At 41.2% G+C, this 25,591-nt stretch overlaps 1 protein-coding gene across 3 annotated transcripts in view; it reads right to left on the reverse strand.

The window, feature by feature from the left end:
* Positions 1–25,591, reverse strand: part of ryr3 (ryanodine receptor 3) — a 117,101-nt gene that overhangs the window by 15,462 nt on the left and 76,048 nt on the right. For 2 of the 3 annotated variants that reach the window (XM_086190243.1, XM_086190245.1), the window contains 39 exons: positions 24,633–24,735; positions 24,147–24,267; positions 23,086–23,255; positions 20,048–20,268; positions 18,458–18,548; positions 18,088–18,228; positions 17,474–17,637; positions 16,832–16,910; positions 16,616–16,705; positions 16,332–16,475; positions 15,441–15,503; positions 14,879–14,954; positions 14,653–14,776; positions 14,353–14,468; positions 14,193–14,260; positions 13,986–14,107; positions 13,804–13,853; positions 13,663–13,723; positions 13,332–13,570; positions 12,742–12,823; positions 11,558–11,688; positions 11,350–11,468; positions 10,666–10,864; positions 10,063–10,157; positions 8,675–8,820; positions 8,411–8,498; positions 8,201–8,293; positions 7,410–7,577; positions 6,921–6,980; positions 6,625–6,759; positions 5,455–5,567; positions 4,249–4,345; positions 3,190–3,302; positions 3,061–3,112; positions 2,923–2,979; positions 2,719–2,818; positions 1,273–1,352; positions 1,084–1,160; positions 926–999 (listed from right to left, as the gene is read on the reverse strand). In XM_086190243.1, the coding sequence (XP_086046369.1) occupies positions 926–999; positions 1,084–1,160; positions 1,273–1,352; positions 2,719–2,818; positions 2,923–2,979; positions 3,061–3,112; positions 3,190–3,302; positions 4,249–4,345; positions 5,455–5,567; positions 6,625–6,759; positions 6,921–6,980; positions 7,410–7,577; positions 8,201–8,293; positions 8,411–8,498; positions 8,675–8,820; positions 10,063–10,157; positions 10,666–10,864; positions 11,350–11,468; positions 11,558–11,688; positions 12,742–12,823; positions 13,332–13,570; positions 13,663–13,723; positions 13,804–13,853; positions 13,986–14,107; positions 14,193–14,260; positions 14,353–14,468; positions 14,653–14,776; positions 14,879–14,954; positions 15,441–15,503; positions 16,332–16,475; positions 16,616–16,705; positions 16,832–16,910; positions 17,474–17,637; positions 18,088–18,228; positions 18,458–18,548; positions 20,048–20,268; positions 23,086–23,255; positions 24,147–24,267; positions 24,633–24,735 (4,322 nt within the window). Of the gene's footprint in view, positions 1–925; positions 1,000–1,083; positions 1,161–1,272; positions 1,353–2,718; positions 2,819–2,922; positions 2,980–3,060; positions 3,113–3,189; positions 3,303–4,248; positions 4,346–5,117; positions 5,218–5,454; positions 5,568–6,624; positions 6,760–6,920; positions 6,981–7,409; positions 7,578–8,200; positions 8,294–8,410; positions 8,499–8,674; positions 8,821–10,062; positions 10,158–10,665; positions 10,865–11,349; positions 11,469–11,557; positions 11,689–12,741; positions 12,824–13,331; positions 13,571–13,662; positions 13,724–13,803; positions 13,854–13,985; positions 14,108–14,192; positions 14,261–14,352; positions 14,469–14,652; positions 14,777–14,878; positions 14,955–15,440; positions 15,504–16,331; positions 16,476–16,615; positions 16,706–16,831; positions 16,911–17,473; positions 17,638–18,087; positions 18,229–18,457; positions 18,549–20,047; positions 20,269–23,085; positions 23,256–24,146; positions 24,268–24,632; positions 24,736–25,591 lie in introns of all 3 variants that reach the window. The other variant, XM_086190244.1, reaches the window with a different exon arrangement.

The following is a 25,591-nucleotide window of genomic DNA, read 5'->3' on the forward strand; positions in this document are numbered from 1 at the left end:
GACACAGTTCTAATGACAAGCACATGTCTGATACATGAAATAGACTTATCAAAGTAAAACAGGAAGTAACTAGTAAGAGTCCAAACATTTATGAACTTTTTGAATTGTACCGCTGTCTCTGAGTTATACTTTTTGCTGCACTTCCTGTCAACAGAGTTTCACGCGCAATCCTATAATTTACCAGCTGTAATCTCACCTTGTTCACACGGGTATTTCTATGCTTTCCACATGCGATATGGGCTTTACATGAAATCCCTTATGTGTCACATGGGAATTAACATGGGTTTGTCACATTACACCACAAAAAGTTTGAGAACTCCTTTAGCTATGTGCAAAGTTGATGTGTAATGCATTCAAAGTCGATGTTCCCCTTATTTCATGTTTTTCACATCCGTGTTTTTACACACAGTTTTTCTGTAAGGGTGATGCCTTTGCTTACCGGACTCAGAACCAACACAAAGTAGATTACAGGACACATCTTATATCAGAACCCCAATATTCACAATAAGAAAATATGAATTGACGGAAAGGGGGTTGACTAAGCTTCTTGCTCGTGAGTACATCATTCCATAGGATATTTACAACTCATTCTATTTGTTTTGTTACTGCAGAAATGACAGTAAAGCTCACATTTGCCGCTTGACTGACATCAAGACTGCAGCACAAGAAGCAAACTATTTGTACACATCAAAATTTACATTGGCGACAATGAAATTTTGGATGATTTCATCTACCAGGGCCATTCAGAGACAACAATTAGCAATCATTAACAGCTTTGAATAGACACAGAGGTTTCGCATTTGTCATGGTTCAGCATTAGCAAGTTAAGGGAGAAGGGATCACACTTAGGAAGAAATCAGATGTACCAACATCAGCCTCTGACTAAACTTCAAGAGGAAATTGTCAAAAGTATGTCTTTACTTACTCGAACCTTCCTCTGTCACCATGCCGAGTCCCTCTGCTTTGTTCTGCCTCTCAAATGCATTCAAGTCCAGGACACTAAAGGAAGTGACTCAAAAGTCAGTCAAGCCCTTGAGGCAGTTTTTTTTTTCTATATTGCATGAATAATGCTACAGAACCAACCTGCAAGACTGCATCAATCCTGAGAGGCTCTTGAAAAAGCCTGCATCTCTTTTTTCTTTCAGGTAATCAAGCATTTTCTTGAGGATTAGAGGACAAAAACAATCAGAAACCCTGATCTGACATATTAGCGTTTAATTCAGGAGGTGCGGTATGTATGCGTACTTATAAAGGTATGGTTAATGACCTTACCTGCTGAACTTGCACGTTGCCTCCATTTAGGATGGAGATGCCCAATTTGAGGGTGCAGGTCACCATTGGGCCCAGACGACCTGAAGGAAAATAAATTATACAAATTGTCAAAAACTCCCTGGAGGGGAGGAGCAGGTTTAACAAGGCATTAAACAAGTGAGAAGAAAATGTAATACTCCAAAAATACTTTTGCATATACATGTCAAATCATTGAGGCAAAAAATCTGCTGCAGATCCCTGTTTTGACTAGGATTCTTCATGTTGCGCAATGTTTTGTTTTTTTGTCAGTCAGGATATATTACAAAAGGATGATGAAAATGGTTCTGTTCTAAGGCCCCTGTTCTCTGTGACAGTCCCTCTCATCGGGTACAGCTCCCTCTCAGCCTGTCAATTATCAACATGAACAAATGCCACCTGCAAGGATGAGTGAAGGGCACGCTCACTGCAGAATGGAGCTGGGGCCTGAAGGACTAGAGAGCAGTATTAACGCAAGCTGAAAAAACAAAATTCAGAGGAAGTTCAACGTGACAATGTTTCTGCAACTCTGGCAGGGTGTGTGAAATGGATTTGTTATTTCACAGCAGGCAGTGATTTTATTTTGAACGGTTTCATTTTTGTATTCATTGGACACATTTTACAGTAAAATAAGAAAGGGCTTTTTTTTTTTTTTTTTAAATTTTCAACAACTCATACCAATGGATTTTTTGATAACCAGATTTTCTTCGAAGGTATATTTCAGAACCGATGTGTGAAATGCCAACATGTACAATACTGCACTTATTCTATAAGCCATGGATGAAGACACCTACCCCTTTCCTCTATGCTGCATTAGGAAGCTGAGACCTACAAAGCCCAGTTAGTTTCTAGTTAGCTTAGCACAATAAATGGTAGTGGACTGGCTGGTTAGCATACCTCCGTCTTTCCCGCCCAGCTTAAAAGAAAGTTGTACGTCCTCCTCTGGGCGTAGCACCTCAAAATTTCCTCAAGAAAAGCCACAAACACTGCACCCAAGTAGTTACAGCTATGTACCTTATTCTGCCTCACAATATTTAACTTGTATGTCATAATTAATGTTACGCAAAACCCTAGTTATAAAAATGCAGGCAAGGACCCTATTGGGAGAAAAGTGACTTAGATGACTTTTGATGGAGGTCTGCTAATCTGCCCATCCATTCCCATTCATTGTACTAAGCTAATTAGTCAGCTGGTTCTGATGGGTCTGGTGCAGCACAGAGGAAAGAAGGCTAGCAACTTTTTGTCTGGCTCTGGGGAGAACAGCAAATATGTACCCTTCCCAAACTGTTCTCACGGTCCTTCAACAAAGGATCACTTCCTTTGTGCCGTCTTAGTAATGTTAAATACCCACCTGTTGACTGGTCTAACATTTCTTTGGAAAATAGAGTAAATTGACTGTGTGGCAAACAGAAACAATGAGACCATGATTACCTTTACTAGCGCTGATCATTTGCAGCACCATCTCAGCAGCCCCGCGAGCATGTAGCCTAGCCTGCTGATACAAGATCTTTTGCTTTTCCATCTCCTTCTCCTATTGGCCAATACACAGGCACACATACATACATGCTGTAAGAAAGTACCTTTTCGCAGCTCTTACAATGTTGAGAATACCTATACAGGAAAAAAAGTGTGTACCTCAAAAGTCTTCTCTTTCCCTTCCTCCTCTTCTTCCTCTTCATCCTCCGCACAGCTCTAAAACAATCACAAATCATGTTTCATGCTATTACGTTGCCAGAATTATTTGTTGATGAATAGATTGTAAAAGGCATCTACCTTTGCCATCATGTCTGCATATGCAATATACAAAGGATCTTCTTCCAAGTGACTAAAAAAAAAAAGATAACTTGTAAAAGATCGTTGTAACAGACTTGTGTCAGGTTGATTTATCGAACTCGCCCTCACCTTCTCTCCGTCAGAGCATTGTGGCTGAAGTGGAGGATGAGCTGGTGAAGAGGGTCTGGCTGGATCTCAGCCACCTCCTCTTCCTCTTCCTCCACAATTTTCATGGGGGTTTTCTGCAGAGGTGTGAACCGTTAGCTCTGCTCAACTACTATTCATTCCTCTAACAAGATATCACAGCTTCAGTTCGTTGATATTTTCAATGAGTCACTTGTCAGAAACACAAAAAAGAGTAACTGACACTTAACTAGCACTGGCATGCAAATGAGATGATGTCATGTCCTGATGACCCATGGAAGGGTGAGTGGATAATGACCATTGTTTTTATATACATGCATGTAACAGCAAACAGATGCAAGCAGTGATATGATTTGAACATGATAAATGAAGTTGGCAGTAAAGGAGGCAGACATGAAGGGAATGTCACAACTAAAAAACTTCAAACTAATCTGACATTTAGTTGAATAAAATAAAAAATAAAAAACATTTTGCTACAATGAATAATCTGTTGGGGATTTTTTGCAGCAGCTACGTCTACGGCTGTGCTTATTCAATGATAAAAATTTTTTAGATGATTTTGCTGAATTCAAAGATCTAATATGAAATGTGATCGTCACATGACCACGCGAGCATGCCACTGACGTCACGGCCACAGAACGCACTGTAACGCCACCTTCACACTCACACTACAGACTTACAGAGTACAGCGAAAAGACAACTGATGGGTTGGATCCAGATCTGACAGCCAAAACAGCTAGTGACGGTCTCCCTTACCACTGCTGTCAGAAAGGCATAGCCCGATTTTCTAGAGCTGTGAGCACCAGAGCTGGCCCTGTGTCTCCTGAGTTGGTCATGCAGCCTCTGACCCCTGACGGATCTTTGTTTGAAGGGTTTTGCACGCCTCGAGCGGGGGCCCCTGGGTGCTTTGGGCGAGGTCCCCACCCGCGTGTGCTCCCAAGGCTCGACGGGCGCGGAGCTAAAGAAGCATTCGGCAGACAGGACTGGCAGAGGGGTGCCAACGCAGGGCACACGGGGCAAGGGCGAAGTATGCCCAGTACTTACTGCCAGATCCTGAACTAGCTTCTCCTCAAAGGAGTACTCTTCTGCCTCTATCCATAGTCTCTGATAGGCCGGGATGAAGAGGTTGATAGCACGATGCCTGGGGAGGGGGGAGGTGAGGGGAAGTGGGGAGGAATGGAGGGGAGTGGGGAGGGAGGTACAGTGGCATTAGGGTGGGTTCTGGTGAGTTTTTGGAGGAGACAGGAAGGAGAGATGTAGGGGGAGGAAGGGGTTACACGGAGTGCATTTCAGGCAGGGTGGTGATCGTTCAATGTGGGACCCACTGGCTCTTCTGACTGGTCACATTTAGTCTATAAAATACCTGCAGTTAGAGGAACATGCACACTTTAGGGAGGATATTGTTTGCAGTTTTCTCATACATCTGCGGATCAGCTACAATGTTTTCCTTGAGATTATTAATTTTGCTGATACTTTCAAAAAACAAACAAACACATCAATGTGCAATGAAGTTGCACAACCTTTGGGAAAATGATTGTGAAATAAAAATAAAAGTCATATAGTAGAAAAATATATCATTAAACAACTTTTTATAACCAAGCTTTAAATCGTTACCCCACTAGCTAAGCAATAACAGTAAATACTGAGCGAAGATTTAGTTCTTTATTTCTTCTTTCTTTCCTTTCTTCATTCCTTCCTTCAGCGTACACCTGAAACGAAACAGAGGCCTGCAGCTTGCAGGTTTCCACTCTCCGAATAAGTTTGTTTTGGTCAATTCGTGACTCACTCTAGCTGACCAATCAGAATCAACAGTGCAGAAACAATCGGTTGCTAGGCAGAGATCAGTCCACAGCCTGGTAGATGAAGGGGAGGGGTTGAACAGATGAAGCATTCGCCCTGTAGTTTCACTTTACCGTCAGCAGGGAGAACAGGCGGTCAAAGCTGGAGGCATTGAAAGCCGTTTCCAGCCAAACCTCCCGATAGCCATTCAGGAAGTAATTATTATTTTTGTAGCTGAGGGAGGGATGAGGTAGTATTATGCAAGAAAACAACACAGAGGAGATAATGTCATTAGGGAGGAGATGAGGGGTTTACATGGTCACACAGTCTAGAACAAAATATCCAATCCCCCACAACTACAACTTGTTATCAAAAGTTAGGTGTTTTTATTACCTTAATGTCTTTATTCTGTGGTAATGTCAACAATTGTGTAATTGATGCTTGTATTTCAGTGCCAGAATGGAGACGCACCTGGGTAGATTGTAGAGGGGAGCCATTCGGAAGCAAGCCACAACCGCGCGCTTACGCTGTTTGGACAGAAGTTTCTGCCACACACATTTCTTATTCCTCAGAGGCTGCTCCACCTGCATTACAAGGAAATGACAGATGTAAACCTGATGTAGAAGGTTGTAAAATGCGGTGTATTCAGGTGGCCATCTAGTGACCAACGGTCTGATAATCCCCCTTCCCAACCGCTGGTCGTGTCGTGTTGTTACCAAGATGCTGAACTCCAAATGCCCCTGCTGATTAGGTTGGCACCTTGCATGGTAGCCTTCCGATCTGTGTGTGAGTGAGGGAGTGAGTGCATGCGTGACTGGTGTTTGTGAAAGGGTGTGAAAAGTCTTTGAGCCACAGCTAATACAGAGTCATGCAACATAGGACAATTTTGCATTTACAATGTTCGATTTAAAAAAAAAAAAAGGAAAAATAACCATTCCCTGGAGTTACAGCAAATAGCAAATATTTGTCGTTTTTCCATGTTAAATTTCTTAATGAATTATCAAAATGACCTTTGTTAGACTTCCCATGGGCTAACTGATAAATCCACAACTTGCAACAGCATCACATGGATTGGAGTAAACAGAACATGTAAAAAAAAAAATTTTTTTTAAAAAGCCTTGAAAAAAATGTTAAAAAATGTTCTCATTTTTTAAAAAATTTAGTTTTTTTCCATGACAAGAAAGCGGAGGTCAAGACTTAACCGATACAAGATTTTCAAGGCCTTGGCTGATATTATAAAGTAAGAAAATTCTGGACATTTTGGTCAAAAAATAAATGTGTGTTGTTTTTCTTTGTGATCCCTAAAATCTTGGTTTTGGTCTCCGTGCAATGAAAGCAGGAGAATTTACAGTGTGACAGTACATTCACGGTAATCCAAAATGATGGACATCAGTGCATTGAAATAACCAAGCTGGCTGGAAATTTAGAAATGACAAATTATATCTAGCATCTTCAATCAGGTTATGTAAAGAACATTGGCACACATCTGACAGTATAATCTATATAATAAGTCAACATCGGCCGATATTATCAGCCACAGCACTGTGTCAGCCAGGCTCTAGTTTAAATACCAGCAAACAAAAAACAGAAACGTACTTGTGCTGATGTGAGTGGAAATACAAATAAATGTTGTGTTGTCACCTGCTCCAGATGGAAAACTGCTGCAGAGATGCTCTGGACTCGGGCCACTGTGTGTTCTGGGTCGGCTCGTTCCTCACTCTTCACCATCACATCTCTGTACAGGTTCAGCTGCCACTGGACTGCTGGGTCATCAGACTACAACACAACAGTTAAATCCAAAAATAACCATGAACAACTAAACGCAAGAGCAGAAAATCATTTATTATTTCTACCACTGTCCACACACGTCCATACAGAAAGCATGGGTGATTTGGAGATTCATTATTTGGATTTGCATTCGTCCTCACTCTGCTTACCTTGTCCTGCAGATGGAGATTCTGACGCAGGTGCTCCTTTACCTCATCATCTGTGTCTTTCTACGGTGGAGAAGGGTTAATGTTCAAGAGTACATACATCAGCAGCACCTCTGTGTATACACAGCAATCACAATCAGCTACATTATCATTGAACAAATATGTCAATTACGTAACAGCACAAGTTAAAGATTTCAACAGAAGTTTCATTCTGACATATATATTTGAGGAATATGTGACCATTAAAACTACAAGTACTACTTTTAATGGAGTGCAACACTGGAGGTGCCACAGACTGCTGTGAGCAAGAGTGCCTTGACCAAAGCAACACCTCTCTGTTGTGCAATAAAATGTGTTTTTTTTTTTTCCTTTTAGATTAACGGACTATATTTCTATCAACCTCATGAGGCTGGATGTAAGGGCCACCTCCACATAAAACATCACTTTCTATTCCAGGGTTCAGGTTAAGTTTTTTTTTTGTTGTTGGCTCACCAGACTATATCGTATCTTAGCCAGCGAGATGAGCTCCTGGTCACCAGGGGTGCACATGTTCAGGCCGATGGGCAGCATCTTCTTCAGAGCGGCAACAATCAGAGAGGTTGGGATGGAGTAGTATTCTCCACGGCGGCGCTTGTGCTTCCTCTCCTGGTCACCACCTGACTGCAGAGACACAGAATCATCTTGTACAAACAGTGGAGTAGCTTTTCTGTTACGTCCTGTATTGTACGTTTTCTGTTGTTTTATTCTTTCAATTAAATTTGGTGGATTTAACGATGGATTCTCTTTCATATAACTTGATCCAAAGCTAAGGATCTAACACCCTCCAATAAAATCAGAATCAGTCAGACCAAAAATTGCTTCAAGAAGGGGGGGGGGGGGGCAGTTCAGTTTGTGATGATTATATTTTCTGATCCTTCCATAGTACAGTTTTGGAGGATTCCCAGATTACACTTGTGTTCCCTAACTGGGCCACTAAATAATATCCCAAACCTTTAAATAACCGTGGGAACATTACAGGGTGACAACCTTTACCAATGTGGACATATTGGGATTGTATAATTCCAGTTGAGGGAAGCTCTCCTCCAAAAGTAACATTTTCTTTGTTGCAAGGTGATCAATATGAATCCTTATTCCAAAGTCATATAGAGCTCTGCAGGAGAATCTTAAACAGAACAGGATGTTTTAAGAATGTTCTGGAATGGATCGGGATGTTTATCGCTTCAAACAAAGATCCTTGTTAATTTAGCCTTCACCCATATCCTATGCATTATCTAAGTCTGTACCTTAGACATTTTCGCCTTGCCTTCTCCAGTTAGGAAACCCAAATTGTTGATCTCATTTTGAACCACAAAGTTTTGCTCCTCACGCTTAAAGTTCTGGAGGACAGAGACAACATGTTAAATCAGAGAAGAACAAAATCCTGTCATCAGAACGTGTACTGTGATGTGAAACCTTGAAAACACAAGTTTGCAGTACTATCTGATGATACATACATGCGACTTGCACCAGAGGATGAAGATCTCAGCCACCATCCTGAAGAGCTGAGTGGAGTCTGCATCAGGCTCCTTCAGCCACCTGGACCTGGTGTAGACAGAATAAGATATATTCTTGATAGAAAACCCAGATTTATAAATCATCAACTATAGTGTAAGAGAATAAATGGATTATGATGGTTATCTTTTATGTGTGTGTGAGTGTGTGTGTGTGTGTGTGTGTGTGTGTGTGTGTGTGTGTGTGAGAGAGAGAGAGAGTTGTACCTGTTGTTATCCACGTAACGAATGAGCATGGGGTAGAATGCATAGAGGTCCCTGCAGAGCACAGCAAACTCATCCAGAATGAGGAGCTCCGCCTCCTGGTTGTCACCTTTACTGTCAGCCTTAAGCAGCTCCTCCTCAGACACAACCTACGTGAGCAGCACATGAACGTAATCATTTTGTTAGTACAGCTTGACCCCTATCAAACCCACTGTGATCATCCCGTCCCCCTCTCAGGGAGTGACACGCTCAGCCGATGGTGTGTATAAGCGTAATGTTGAAAAGACCAGTGAGACCACAAATGCAACATTATAGATGTAAAATCTTTTACATGTGAAATGCTGGCAATTCAACCAGAAATGTTAATTAAATGTTAATTTATTGTCCATCCATCCCTTCATTCTACCACTTATCCTGTTAAGGGTTGCGGGGGGGGGGGGGGCTGGAGCCTATCCCAGCAGCCTTCAGGTGAGAGGCAGGGTTCACCCTGGACAGGTCACCAGTCCATCACAGGGCCAACACATAGAGACAGACAACCATTCACACTCACAGTCACACCTACGGTCAATTTAGAGTATCAATCAGCCTCGTCCCCTCTTGATGTCTTTGGACTGTGGGAGGAAGCTGGAGTACCAGAGAGAACCCACACAGGAACAGGGGGAACATGGAGACTCACACAGAAAGATCCTGTGATGGAGCCGGGACTTGAACCTGGAACCTTCTTGCTGTGAGGCCACAGTGCTGACCACTGCTCCACCGTGCCACCCGTTATTTTATTGTGGTACATATATTTTATTGTGTTCCCACTCAATCATATATCTTACATATAACTTTATGATACAGAGTACAAGTATTTTTTAGTCCCACTGTACTTCTAGAAGCCCAACTACTGTAGGGGTAAGAGTTGCAAATTAGCAATAGGTATACCATAATATCACAAAGTATCACCTCGGATGAACTGTTTTTGGAGACCAACCCGGAAATTAGCATAGACATGAGCTCCCTTGAATAAAAGCAGCATATAATACATCATTAAATACCTAACTTGAGAATTCGAAAAGTATTTCTATGGCTTAAAAGTGCTGGTTGCCAAAAAGTGGCACGGAGGCAGTTGTGGACATTTCAACATGATCATGCTGAAAACTGAAGCGTTGCAAAGCTAGTTATAGTGAGGTCCCTGTTTCATTTTGCTTGAGTATAATGTTAGCTTTGTGTTTCTAATGATTGCGTTAAAAGTTCAAAAAATCACACAAGGTGGTAATTTACAACAATAATCCAAAATGTGGCTTACAAATCCTTCTGGCTTTTGATCAGGGGAACTAACTTCTGCCTCGGCCTACAGACACGTCATCCCTGTGCTGCTATATGCAATATAGAATTGAAGGCTTTACCTTCACTGTCTTCTTCTTGAGTTTGTCCAGCGTGGGTAAGAAGTGCGTCTTCAGCAGATCTGCTCCAGCTTTACAGATAATTGGCTGAGAGTAGACTGGAGACAGACAAGGGAAACATATTCTTCACTAGGAAGCTGATGAAGAAGAACATAAAGCCTGATGTCACCCCTGAGGATCTTTGGCTCCGGTACTTAGACTTACCACACTGCAAAACTACATCATTTATTGTCATTTTAGCAACTTTTTTTTGGATAAGCACACTTATTTTTATAGCATGAGTTCAGTTAAAGCAAATCAGATGCAGAACACATAGGGAGTTTTCACTTTCACTTAAATGAAATGCACTAACACTTTGCCTGGAATACAAATTTACCTGGGTTTAAACATTCTAAGACACATTTTGAATAGAAAGAGGACAGCTTAACTACAAATACAACTCAGGTCATTGTTTTTCTAACTCCAAAATGTTAAGCATTCTATGTATATGGAATCAACGCAACTTCACCTGACATCTCGAAAGAATCAATGACGCAAGATGACCACGGTGAACCTTGTCAGATCACATTTCTGAATCTCACCAACAACCTTGAGCCTGTAAATTACCTGCAATCCTCTTCATCCAGGGGGCATCATCAATGCCCAGGTTGCTGTTGAGGATCTTGAGGATGTTTCCCAGGATGATGCTGAGGTGCTCAGAGGTCACCATGGTGCAGCACAGGGTGTCTGGAGGTGAGTTCTCTGGGCCTTTCTCCCACCAGTAGGATAGATAGTTACACAGCATGGGAAGGATCACCTCGATGACCTGCAGGAGACAAAACAGTCTGTTATGAATCCTAGGATTTGTTCCATATCCTCCAAGAACGACTGACTGAAGTCAGAAAATTATGATTCTTTAGAGAATATGAACCGTTCAAAGCACATGTTCAAATTCCTTGATGGTACCTTCTACTTTTAGCCCTGTATGTAGTCACATTTCAACTAAAATATCAGCCACTGACTACAAAAAAATATATACTTTTTAACATGCATTACTTCATCCACCCAAAAATGTGTATCTTCAGAGAAAATGTTGAATGGTGTTGCTCTCAGATCAATCTGAAGAAGCTCTGGTGATTGCAAATTGGGTAGTGTGAGATTTCACGAGGCAAGATCAGAACTGATTTTTAACACTAGGTCCTTCACTTCCTAGATGGCAGTTCCTCTACGTAGAAGCAGTTACAATGTTGGTTTGAGTCCAAATGCATCAAGAATGCACCACTTTTCACGCATACATCATCAAGCTCTGACCTGTGGCATCTCACTGTAGCGTGCGCCAGACTCTGCAACGTCGCTGACATCTTTCAGCAGCCTGTCGAGTCGAGGCATCTCTGGACACATTTCCTCCACTGTGTCGGGCATGCTCAGGACTAGGAAAGACACCGCATCACTTATTTAACAGCAGTAAAAGACCATGGTGATACTAAAGGTAGGATGATGATCAAAGGTGGAAACTCACTGGCCCTCTCTCGAGGAGTTTTGGTGTTGAAGACTGAGAGTGCGTTGTAGGCGTTGAGATGGGGCTCCAGGAACGCAACGGGCATGGCCCCCACCAGAGTGGCCAGACTCTCTCCCAGAGCTGGCAGATGTCTGCGAAGCAACATGTAAAAACAAGTGAAGCCAACAAATTAAAGGTGACAAAAAAAAAGACGATTGGCACAGGTAGATAGGAGGAAAATTCTACCTGACAACCAGAAATGTGAGGAAGCAAAGAACAAATTCTTTATTAGTTTCGACAAGTACATTTATAAGGAATTTGTACTTTACTTTACAACTTTTCACTGGGGACTTTTTTTTATGATTATTCCCAACACAATAGCCAAACATCATAAATAACTACATTATCTTAAGGTTTTTGTTGCCTCAAACACACACTTCATACTCAGTTATACTGTTTTTGATTATTTGTGTTTTTGAAGATCATAAAAACAGTGTTAAAGAAAGGACTCATTACTTTATACTTTCCAGTACAGAGCCTATACGTCTTTGCTTCTACTTGTGTGGAAAAAAAGACTGATTCAAACTATTTACTCAAACACCTGTACTTCCACTGAATGTTAAGTCTTTTTGCCACCTCTTATTACAACATATAAGCAAAATACTTCAAATATATCATTTGTGTTTGGAAAGAGCCCTGAAACCCCCAAGCCTTGTTGCTGGTGACTATGCAATTTGGGTTTACTGCAAGCAACATCTTTAATCCTAATATCCCGTTTCCATTGAGCCTTGAGCATCATATCAGGTTGAATTCACACCAGACAGCCAAACTATAGTTGTGGTCACACTCTTTCATTGGGTATTTTACAGTTGGATGTGGCTCAGATGAAGAAAATTGAAGGGTGTTTTCGTGATGTGACAGACGGTCAGGGAATAACCTCAGACATTCACAGTTTTAATGAAAGACATTCAAAGCATTTGGTTGTTCTACTGTGTCATCTCCCATGGGCTATGAACTTTATAATAGAATTTCATAAAATCAAATTATCATCATGCCAGCCGTCCTCTCATCCGCATTCGTTGCACATTTCTTGAAAACTATCTCGTCCAATTATGACCACAGTTTATTGTTAACAAGTACATAAACCTGATGATTAAATCGGAATTGGTTCTGCTGCCTGCTTTAAAAGCAGATGGGCCTCCTACCTCTCCACTAAGATGTTCTTTCCTGTTCCCAGAGAGTAGAAACAGGTCAGGATTCGGTAGCAGGACAGCTGCACATCATCCACTAAAACACACACACACACACACACGCACGCACGCACGCACGCACGCACACACAGCTTTATTCAACTTGAATACACTGTCATTATGAATAAAAATGAACTATAACATGATAAAAAGGAGGACAGCAAGATGAAATGAAAAACATTCAACTGGAACAAGTCTGACCAACCAGATGTATCGGTGTTGGTCTTTGTGTTGGATGATAACTGCTGATGTCAGCATGTTTATTTTTTTATTTGGGGCAAGTTGGCTCATGTCTTTTGAAATGATTTTCCAGCAGATCATCTAAATAGGCTTGCCTTGATAGGCACGCATCACGGAGGCAGTATTCATTTCTAAAGCTGCTTTTTAAAAAAAATTATACAGTACATAAAGAACATCAGTCAGGTAATCAAGGAATTGAAAATTGCTTTTCTCCGTGCAATCTGGATTGGTCCCCGAACCTCATGTCAGTCAGGCCCTACTTTCAACAAAACAAAACTCCTGGATGAATGGGGGAGTGAACTCACACAGCAGATCCACTCCGAACCCATATGTTCGGATGTGTTCGAAGAAGGCAGTGAGGATGGGCAGCAGCGCCACGGTCACATAGTTGATGCTCTGACTGACACTCTTCATCTGGGCGCGTGACTGCATGAACTTCCCCAGTTTCAGCATTTCAACAAGTTTCTCCAGGTCCTCGGCTGCGTTCTCAAAGAAGGTCCTAAACGCGGCCTTGACCAGCTCAGCACCTGACTTCATCACTGTCCTGAGAGAGGAGAGAGGAAGCATTGAGGCTTCTTTTCTTGCAAAACACAGTGAAAGGGAGCATTCACAGTTGTAGCAAAACATTGTACTGACCTGGTGTCAAGTGAGTGAGTGAGGATGTGTAGACAGCTCACCATCACTGCAGAGTCACTTCCTGTGAGACGAAAATATACTTTTGATGTAGACTAAGATTCAAAACAAAGAGGCACACGAGCGTGGAGAGGGCAGCCTTACCAAAGAGAGAAATCCTGTGTCTGACAAGAGCTGCCAACTTACAGAAAAGGCTGGAAAAGAGAGAAGGTGAGAGCAGAGCTGAACAGAAGGCTGAGAGAAAAGAAAGAAGAGCTGAAAGGAAGCAAAAGACACAAGAGGGAAAAGTCAAACGCTGGCAATGATGATGAAGGTGGGTCACGTACCTGGTGACCATCTCCTTCTCTTTGTTGGAGGCACAGCCACAGCTGCTCAGGTTCTTGCTGGGCGTCGAAAGGAAGTAGAGACAGTGGTTCTTTAAGGTTTGGTCTATCAGCGGGAGTAAAACCTGGAGAGAAGAAATGCAGATCAAGATATCGAAGATAATAAAGGTACATTTGACAACATTTCAGATCAAGTTTCTTCAAAAAGACCTTCGCAAAGAACTTGATTTCCTGGTCATGAGGGGATTTGTCCGTCTTCCCGCTGGTGGCCATAGCCTCTGGATTAACAAAGATTAGTTGCACCATCATAGAATTCAGAATTTCCAAAAGTTGACTCAGTGCATCTGTTCTCAAGATGCCATAAACTCACCAAGGTGTGCAATAAACTCCTGAGCAGAGTCAACACATTTCAAGAGCCTCTTGAGAAACTTGTAGGAAAAGCGTTTCTCCATGGATGACGAGTCCTGCTCCAGGTCCATCAGACCCCTGCCACATGACAAAATCACACATCAGACTACCATTTAAACTGTTCTGCAAAAAAAAAAAAAAAAGAAAGCACATGTAAATGGTTGGTACAAGTAGAACCATGTATAATAACCTCAAAATTGCTTTGTGATATTATGATCATTTATACTCCGACAGTAAACATCAGATGGGAGGGAAAGCTGACCTTGTGACAACATAGCCACTGATCTGCAGGAACTTGAAGAGCTCCTGGGCCTTTTCTCTGTCTCTGTACTTCTCTTTAGCGGTCAGGGTATCATAGGGCACCAGCAGTGGGTGGGTCCCTCCTCCTTGAGGGGGGGGGGGGGGGGGGGGGGGGGGTTCAAACCAAAGCTCACAAAACAGTAATCATCGTGTCAAATGTAATAGTGTATTTCTGACCGATTTCTTACCTTTGCTAACGAGCTCTGTTTTCTTCTTCTTGGCCCAAATGTTGTGATAGTTCTCTGCGACCACCTCAACCATGCCCTGCAGTCACAGTAAGAATGAGACAACTGAACTGCATCCATGCTGTCTTTGTGTTTAAGGCACACTTTGATCCAGAACAAAACAGCTCAACTTTGAACTGTGACATTCATGGTCTCCGGAGGATGATTCCAATAGCTTTTGTTATTTCCTGGCTTTTTCCTCACCGCCACCTCAAAGTTGACATTTATACTTTTAGGTGAAACATTTCCAACACTAGTGGATAGACTGCCATGACGTTTCTTACTCATATTCAAGTAAAACTTTTGATTGACTTCTCATCTCGCACCATCAGATAAATTCTATTTCCACTGATATTCCAGTCAGCCTGAGCTGTAGTTTGTGTTTATTGCTGGTTAGTGACTGAATCAACATCATCTTTCTAAAATGTAATATCACTTCAAACCTCTTTGAACATTGTTCATAGGAATTACGTTCCTGTACCTTGGAACAATCTGACACTGAAAACAATTGGAGACTCAAAAGTACCTGTAACTCTCGAGACAAAGTGACATTATGTAGGTCTGTCGGAGCAGGACTGAATCCATTAACCTGCAAAGACAGACAGACAGAGAATAAGTACAGAGCCGTATTTCAACATTGCAAATGATAAATGCAATGAGGATCCAAATACTTCAGGACTTTCCAATTGTTGTCTGACCAAATTGATCGTATTCTGACAGTGAAACAACAAAGCAGTGACTTTTCTGAAACGAAAACAAAAAACTGAATATTTGGTGAGCTTTGATATTCATACCAGCTATAATTCATAAATGAACTACTGTAAACATTGTAAGGTACAGACAGTAGCTGACAACATGACCCCTGAGCATCAGCTGTACAGAGGGAGAGGACAGAGCCACGCAGATGTCACCCATGGTTTTGTAGGTTCTGAACTGAGATTACAGCGTCAGTAGCAAGGTAGCCAGGCCCCGATGCCTGCCTTCTACCGTCATCCATTTCCAACTTCTGCTCAGTTTGATTTGTTTAATTAGTTGCGTTTCTCTAAATGGCGCCATAATTCCATAGCATTATGCTGTATTGCAGAGGAGTTGAAGAAACCAGCGATTTTAACAAATGACAAGAGAAGTGGTGTTGGGAATGAACTACTTTACTTCGGACCCTGAGGCTCGGTCCACTTCTTTTATACAGTCTTTACTTTAAAGTTATACTTCAATACTGATGACTGATGACTCCCATTTTTATTGTTGTGATTTGAGTGGCTGGACAATAACAGATTAAGTATTTCATTGTTTGTTTGAAAGCTGTGAAACGCTAGATTAAATAATGCTGTGCTATTGAGCTGAGATGATTCATAAAAGGAAATAGCAAACTTTTATGGTATTATAATAGTTTTTTAACAATGTAACAGGATGTTACCTGAGAGTCTGAGATCTTTCGTTGTTTTTCACTCTCTCGTTGTTGGAACATAGCTTCTCCCTCCTTGGTCCTCTCAATGTTCCAGCCCATAGCGAGCATGCTCTTCAACGACTCCTTCACTGGATACCGGTACGTTTCTCTCTCCTACAACAACAAGTTTAACACTCACTTTATGGCATAAAATCACTGTCTTGTCTCCCTTCTGTTATCTATCTGCAGGACTGATCTGGTGTCTGAGATTATTTCATGCTTTCCCAGCAGTCTTTGTTCCACTGTGCTAGTACCTTCTCACTCAGAGCTTTGTAAGGCTTCAGCAGTGGATGCTTTTTGGCTTTCTCATCCAAACTGTCTCCAAGTTTCCAGCCTGCTGACACCTGCGACATCCAGATAATGTAAAATGCATTACAGACACTCTCTCTTTGTGTCTCTACTGTCTCCAAGAAATGCCATAAAAGGAAAAATCACACAGACTGATGGGAACTTTGAAAACACAAACAAACCTTCTCCGAGGACCACTTATCATGGGAATGCTCTGCATATTTGTTGGCAATGTAATCAAGTTTTTCAGGTAGGGAGATACTGCAAAAGAGAAAATGGAGATAATGTTGGCTAGTATTTATGTAATATATTTATTTTGAGTATTTGTTGTCAATAGGACATTTTGCTTGTGTATCTCACAGGTATAAATTTGAAACTTGCAATACTCGCAAATTCTTTTTAAACAAAAAAAGCTGTAATTGAGGGAACAATATTTACTTGCTCATTAATTCAACACCAAAAGTCAGTAGAGTGCTGCAGGCATGATGTATATTTGGAGGCCAACCCAGAGGTTAGCATTGTCATGGTTTCCCTCAACCAAAAGCCAGTGGGATTTTTAAATAGGATTTTGGATTAGTGCAGAAAATAAGCTCTGTGGCAAACAATAATTTGCAATCTCCACAAATGAATACAATCTTTATTATTTTTTGGAGTGTAAATGACACGTGTTTTCAATATCACCACGACTAGCTTAATTAAACCCGTTCCAAAAAACAAACAAACACTGACTTTGAGATGTGGGTACCTGACGTTCAAGAATGCTAACTTATTTGCGGATTTATAGGACTCATTCCTGCAACACTCTGCATTTTCAGACCACTCACTTGGCAGTATTTATGGGTTTGGGGTCAAAGTTGCCCTGTGCATCTACTGATACATGTTTCTCAAGTGTTGCTCCCAAACTGGCATCCACAAAGTCTGGAGGAAGTGCTCCAGCAATGGCACAGAGACATGAGTTGGCCATTTTGAAAAGATCAGCATCATATTTCTGCAGGGGAGAGTACAAACAGGGTTTAAAAAAAAAAACAGTTTTTTTCCACCATCTTTTCTGCAGTTCTTGAAGCTAATTATTGAAGCTATTAGATGGAAAGACTGAGCAGAGAAGAGATGGAGAAAGAAGAAAAACGAGAAAGGCAGAGAGCATGAAGAGTCTGCACTAAGTGGCAGCCTGTCACAGACTGATAAATGATTCATCTGTTTCATCTTCACCTCAGCTACAGCGCTCGAAAGCACTTCATTGAGCTTTCACTTCACTACCTCTGCCTACCTAACTTCTTCTCTCAGGAGAGCTGCAGCCGAGTGGTGAAAATTCAAGATTTTCACAAAACAAAATGCTAAAAAAAACAGCAGCACACAAAGGCAGGAGCAATCACCACTAGAATGTGAGAGTGAAAATATTATAATAATATAATCTATACAACTTGGTGTCTGGTTGTACCTTCTGAGAAAGGGAGTCAAATATTCCCCAGAAAAGTTTCTTGGTAAGGAGGAGCTCCTCCTCTGATGCGATACCGAAGGTGCCCATACCAGATGGCAGGCAGTAGTACTTCCAGTTTTGCTCATAGTGATTGGTCAGTAGCTGAAGATTAAATATACAAGAACATATTAAAAAATCAGCTTGAAATTGTTTCAATATCATTGCTTTAGTGACCTGAAAGTGGGACAATAAGTAATACATAGAACACCAAAGTAGCTTAAACTACATGAATATACAAGGGGGTAAAAATACCTGCCTTCATGTGGACAGATGACAATTATACATTTTATTGTATTCAATCATGTATTAAACATGGTATCCCTTGTCTCACCCGCAGAGGTATGTTGTAGTATTCAGTGAGCATGGGAACATCAAACACCAGCCGACGGAGCAGCTGCTGCATCATGGAGGGACGCAGATGCCTGTGGAAAAAGTTCAAATATATATATACAGTATATATATATATATATGAACAAGTATTGTTTTTCAGGCAAAAATACAGACAACAACAGGAATTTGCCGCATTGTTTTCAAAACTTGGTGCAAATGCATCCGGTTCATTAACTCAACAAAGACACACAATCTCAAAGAGATTGACTTGATGTATGTTTTGTTTTTATGTATTTGAGAAATCTTAGGAAAATTCTGCTTTTATAACCAGTCGGCAGCTATTTTCAGCATTACTGGCATCATACAAGGAATTAAAAAAACAAAACAGCCAATTGTTTAGTACAAAAAAAATATCAAAAGCAGCGATATTTTTTCAAGTTTTTCCGGCCAAAAAAAAAATAGTGACATACAAATCTAGCAACATGCCTACCCAGAATGTTTGCATACAATAACGCCCCAAGTGCATGTAAAGCCCAGTTCTGTTTTCAATGATTTTAGCGTCATTTGAGAGACTGACCACATACTGGGAATGCTAAATGCTTACTTTGCCACCTCAAAAAAAAAAAAAAAAAAATTAAAAATTAAAGAGCAAGAATTACATCAGTTTAGGTGGGCTCAAAATCTCTGCAATTGCTGTTTGGTCACAGGTTACCCAGACAACATGTGACATTTAGGTGGCAGTATTTTATATCAGTCAGACATAAATCTGATTTAGCAGATTAAAATAAATGATACTCTCTCAGTACATGTAGGGGGTAAGATGTTCTTCATGATCGGTGTACACCTTTACGACTTACCTCCAAAGTCTCCTTGCTCAGCTCAGCCTAACATTTCTCCCTGAATACACTTTTATTCACAACATGTCTTTCAAAGTTGTTGATATTCTTTATGTGACAGTTCACCTTAAAAAGTGTGCACAAAGACATTAATTTGCTCCTGCATCACTCCCCTATGACTCCAGAACGAAGGGAAGAGCCAGACACAGTTAGCTTGACGCTAATGGTAACTGACAGCTTACAACTGTCCAAAACTGTCCACAAACATTCATTTACAAACTCTTAAGTACTTTGCAACCAGCTGTATGCTCAGCAGTCCATACACACTTTGATTTGAGTTTAAGACAAATAAAGTATGCACTGTGAAACTAGCTGGTGCAGTCAGTTTAACTACCTCTAAGTTCATGATAGGGCGAAACAGGAAGTGTTGTAGTTTCAGCATAGGGCTGCATAAAGAAGACACGGACCAGACGAGATGATGCACTTGAGCTCATGAAAGCTTTTGTTTCTTCATGAGGTACCTGGAGAAATTTGGGGCTAAGACATTTTGTCCAGTAACATAAGGTGCCCATCAAGGTATAAAATGCTGAAATCTTTAACATCATCAAGAGTTCAACCAGTGAAAACTGAAGCCAGGGAAAAAAGAGAAAATTTCATCTGTTGCTCTGTCAGTGTAGATGCTTTTGTGTTTAATTTGATTCCAGGTTTTAATGGAAAATCTCAGATGAGTGTCCCCAAAGTTCAGCAGGCCTTACTTGCAAATGGCCAGCAGACACTCCTCAATGGAGTCCCTTTGGGCTTTGGTGAGCGAGCGACCCTTGGACAGTCGATAGATGGTTTGAAGCGTGGAGTCGACCAGCTGTGTGTAGTGCTCTGTGCTGGCAAAGAGAGTGGCACAGCGGGTCAGCAGAGGCAGCACAGCTGAGCCGATGTACCTGTTCATGGCCAGCGCCGTCTCAGTGGTGCTCAACACCTCCTGTGGGACACACAACAACAACACACACACGGTAGCTGAAGAACGGAGCAGCCTCACTTCTTCACACAATCCTCACCTATCAAGATGAGTGGATCATTGTCAAGATTTCGGAGATATTTCAGGTAAGTTCTTATAAAGTTGGCAAATACAGTATATAGAAGGTTACTGTATCCTAGCTAACACACTCTGGATCACCAATCATTGCTGATGATTTCTGTTGAAAAACATATGTGAACAGCTCCTACTGATCTAGTTCACTTCAAATTTAACACTTTCTTGGCACAATAAATACATCAAACCAACAGAGCTCAATACACTCTTATACAGTAGGTTGTAGGTGGACAATTAAGGATTCCACAAATGGGATATACGCGACCAGTCCAAAGTTTGACTTTTTTTTACTACTTTCTCCATTTTAGACACATACTGTAGACACCAAATATATGATGCAAGAATTATAGCGTGAAGAAAAAAATCACAGAATATCTGTAAATGTGTTTTATACTTTAGATTCCTCAAAGTAGCCACCCTTTGCTTTGTTGACAGCGCTGCAAACCCTTGGTCTTCTCTCAGTGAGCTTCATGATGTCATCACCTGAAAAAGGTTTTCACTTCCCAGGTTTGTCTTGTCAGGGTTCATTTGTGGAATTTCTTGCCTTCCTAATGAGGTTGGGACCATCAGTTGTGTTGTGCAGAAGTCAGGTTGGTGCACAGCTGACAGCTCCATTTGACAACTGTTAGGATTCATATGATGGCAAGAACCAGCCAGCTAAGTTAAGAGAAACGACAGTCCATCAATACTTTAAGAACTGAAGGTCAGTCAGTCCAGAAAATTTGAAAAACTTTGAATGTGTCTTCAAGTGCAGTTGCAGAAACCATCAGGCACCACAACGAAACTGGCTCACATGAGGACCTCCCTAGGAAAGAAGACCAAGAGTCTCCTGTGCTGCTGAGGATGAGTTCATCTGAGTCACCAGCCTCAGAAATCACAAGTTAACAGCACCTCAGGCTGGAGCCCAGATAAATGGCACACAGAGTTCTGGTAGCAGACACATCTCTACATCAACTCCAGAGGAGACTGCACCAATCAGGCCTTTATGGTTGAATCGCTGCTAAGAAACCACTGCTAAGGTAAAGCAACAAGCAGAAGAGATTTGTTTGAACCAAGAACCACAAGGAATGGACATCAGACCAGTGGAAGTCTGTGCTTTGGTCTGAGTCCAAGTTTGAGATCTTTGGTTCCACCTGCCGTGTCTTTGTGTGACGCAGAAAAGGTGACCGGATGGTCTCTACATGCATGGCTCCCACCGTGAAGCATGGAGGAGGAGGTGTGATGGTGTGGGGGGGCTTTGCTGGTGACACTGGTGGGGATTTATTCAAAACTGAAGGCACACTGAACCAGCATGGCTACCACAGCGTCCTGCAGCAACACGCCAGCCCATCCAGTTTGTGTTTAGCTGGACCATCATTTATTTTTCATCAGGACAACGACCTCAAACACACCTCCAGGCTGTGGGAGGACTATTAGACCAAGGAGAGTGACGGAGTGCTGCGTCAGATGACCTGGCCTCAAGTCACCTGACCTACACCCAACCCAGATGGTTTGGGATGAGATGGAGCAGAGTGAAGGCAAAAGGACCAACAGGGGCTCAGCATCTCTGGGAACTCCTTCAAGACTGTTGGAAAACCATTTCAGGGGACGACCTCATGAAGCTCAGAGAGAGAGTGAGCAAAGCAGCAATCAAAGCAAAGGGTGGCTGTTCTGAAGAATCTAGAATATAAAACATGTTTGGTTATTTCACACTTTTTTGTTTACCACATAATTCAATGTGTTCATTCATAGTTTTGATGCCTTCAGTGAGAACCTACAATGTAGATATTCATGAAAATAAGGAAAAAACATTAAATGACGAGGTGCGTTCGAATATATTTTTCTATATTCTAATAGTTCTTAAAAGCTACGTCACTCAGTCACTCCACATTCTCCACACACAGACACACACACACATATATATATATATATATATACACATATATAAACACACATATATATATTATATATACATATATATATTATATTATATACAGAGAGAGAGAGAGAGAGAGAGAGAGAATGTGGAGTGATGTAGCTTGATAAGAATTATTAGAATTGGCCGAATTACACAGCAAATGGCTGACATGATGCATTGAAAAATGTATTTATTCCAAATATGTTTACTTTTGAGGTTTAATCACAGCTGATGTTGGCAAGGACATTAAATTCAACACGTGGCCTGATTAGAAGAATGGCTATTTATTTCTCTTTTAATTCATGGCGTTTTGAAAATGTGGTGTGCTTTGCGTGGAGTGTGTATACATCAACAGAATTATAGTGAAAATATCTCCAGGGCCCCTGGGACAATATGGTTGAGTGGTGCTTTTTTAGAAGCTTCTAACATTGGAATTGTTCTGTATTAAGTGAGGGGTTTTTTGAACAAATGTTTGTTTTTGCACGGCTCAGTAGACTGTGGATGTGACAAAAATCTTGTGTTTTGTTGTAAAATCTTCAACATTTATATCATTATATTTAATTTATTTCATTCATTTAATTTACAAACCTTTATTGCCCACCTCTACTCCAGCTATCACATTACTACTGTCTATTGTCATTTAAGTATCAACCTACTCGCAACTTGAAATGTAACCTTATCTAATTATAGTCACACATACTAGAACAGGCTTTTTTAAGGAACCTGTACACAGATGTTAATTTTGCAAAGGGTTTTTAAAAAGGCGTCTGCAGACATAAATGTTGCAGTGAAAGTTTTCTCTCACTCACCGTGTCCAAAGAGGCCGAGGCTCGTAGGTCAGGCAGGAAGCCGACCTCAAGCAGTTGCAGCAGGAAGCTCTGGTCCTCTATGCCGTAAACTCTGTCCAGGAAAAGCACCATGGGGGCCTTGTGGTCCGGGCAGAAACAGGCTGACATGTCAGGTTCTTCCACTGAGCCATCTGAAAGTGGAACACATTTTGGGTAATTAAATCCTGGGTTTATGTATTGTTTTCATTAGACTTCGCACTTTGTATACATATAATTTTTTTGTTATTGGTTTAGAGCTACAACAGAAAGGAAAAAAAGGCTTTGAACAGGAGGATGAGGATAGAAACAAAGGAGCTGACTAGTAAAGGGAAATCAATAGCACAATGAAGCTGAGTACACACCTACATTTATGATCAACTAAAAACAAAAATATACATTGATTTTTGTGTTTGCATTGAAGGAAAAACAAAAGGCAAGATCACATATTTTGAAGACCTTTGAAGAGCAATTTTATGTGATGAAAGATTTCGTCGGACACAAGACACAGGCTGGAGACTCGGTGGTCTTGTGAGTCTTGATACAATTTAATCACAGTTCTACAACCAAAACAGTAACAACGGCAAATGCTACAGAGGAACCTGTGACATAACCATACGTTGCTTTTGTCATTTGTTAGTATGCATTGCCTGGAACCCAGTGGCCTTGTAATTTGTATTTGTGTATTTAGTATATAATTATCTTAATCAAATTTGATCAATCCAAAATTTTGAAAGTGTTTTTAAAATAATGGTCTATTATCAAATGGTACTGTTTGTGTAGTAATGTGACTTCTCTCCCACCTATGCACGATTGCTAACCAGTCACTCTGGCATTGTGGTGTTGAACAGGTTCATTACAAATTATAAAGGTGATTTGAAGTATTGGAACTTTTGTATTCTTGCCAATACATTGACCAAAATCACAAGTCTTCTTTTCTTCTCCAAGTACTAGCAACAGTTGTTTGCAATTCCTCTCAATGCAGAAGATGGAGGCAAAAGTGTAGCTTCACAGTTTTATAACATCAAATATCAAGGCCATCATACCTCTGTTCACCACCGGCATGTTGAGGGGGATGCTGATCACGCCCACCAGGTCAGTCGTGGGAACCAGAGAGCGCAGGATGGCTCGTATACGCAGCGCCTCACCTTTGCCCGCATTGATAAGCTGCAAAGGGTAAAAGATATTCAGCTTGTTTAGCATGAATAAATGCGTAGGGGAACATGTTATCTCATTCAAATTTGAATGCTGAGTAAATTAGATTAAAAGTTTATTTTGTGTGTTGTCATGATGTGCGTCTTCGGACAAGCCTCACACACGTTGGGACGGCTGTGTTTTATCTGTTTTAAAAGGTAAACAAATGCTAAAATTACAGACATATGAATGGTAACTGATGTAAAAACCCTCATTGTGGAGACTTTAGACATTCTGATTTAGTGCAGGGGGTCTTCAGGCTTGTTTGTAGCTGGTAATGGTGACCCAGGAGGGATGACCACAAAAAGCAGCTTCAGCACAGTTGTTGACAGCCTCACATGCATCTCTGGAGCGCAGCGTCCCAACAGGTCAATAAGAGCTGAGTAGAAGGACATTATGGCATTGCCCATGTGGATTACTTCTCCCTCTTCCTCCCCAGACCTAAATACACACAAACAAACACACACACACACACACACACACGCGCACACACACGCACACGCACACGCACACACACACCTGTCAATACTGTCACAAGCCTTCTTGGTAGTTCGTGACTCAGGAACTAAAGCCTTTACAAGGTAGACTGAGAACATTTGGGAGCATTTTTAAGAGTGTTTTAGCACAATACAGCATCTACTTGCAGGCTGCTTTATTATACATATTGATTTTGACCTGTTTCACAATTCTTCTCTACACTTAAGCTGATAATAACCTTTGCCATTAAAATGCAGCCAGTCTACTACAGCCTTTGCATACTGATGAGAGCAAGCAGACAACAGCTTTTTCTATCAACTTGCCACAACTTTGATCAATGTTTATGCTGCATTCTTTTCTCTGAAACCTTTAACTAATTTCTATCGTTCAGTTCTATTAATTTGAAGAGAAGTGTGACGTGTGGAAACCTTCAATGCAGATTCTTTTTGGAGGACAAACATTTGCATACTGATAGGGATTCTGGATTTATCCACGAGGGGATTTAGAATTTTTTTCCTGGGTTTTTTTTTTTTTTTTTTGGGCATCATATTTCAAAGTGAATGTCTTTAAACAAAACACCAGCTTTTGGGGAAATAAATCTATTTGCTGTCCCCCACAGAGCCAGACAGTAAGATAGATACCCTTCTGTGCTGTCATTACAGAGCTGAGACCTACAGAGACTGGCTATCTGCTGGTTGTATTACCACAATGACTGGTGTTAGTCCAAACTCAAAAGTCATTCAACATGTTTTTCTCCAAGATAGCCAGCCCTAGTTTAGGGATGTGCATAACATTCATTATGACCCTACACACACCAAAG

The sequence above is a fragment of the Aulostomus chinensis genome, chromosome 20 (assembly GCF_037954235.1).
Source record: "Aulostomus chinensis isolate RoL2024-O1b breed Wild chromosome 20, RoL_Achi_v1.0, whole genome shotgun sequence".
Taxonomy (NCBI): Eukaryota; Metazoa; Chordata; class Actinopteri; order Syngnathiformes; family Aulostomidae; genus Aulostomus; species Aulostomus chinensis.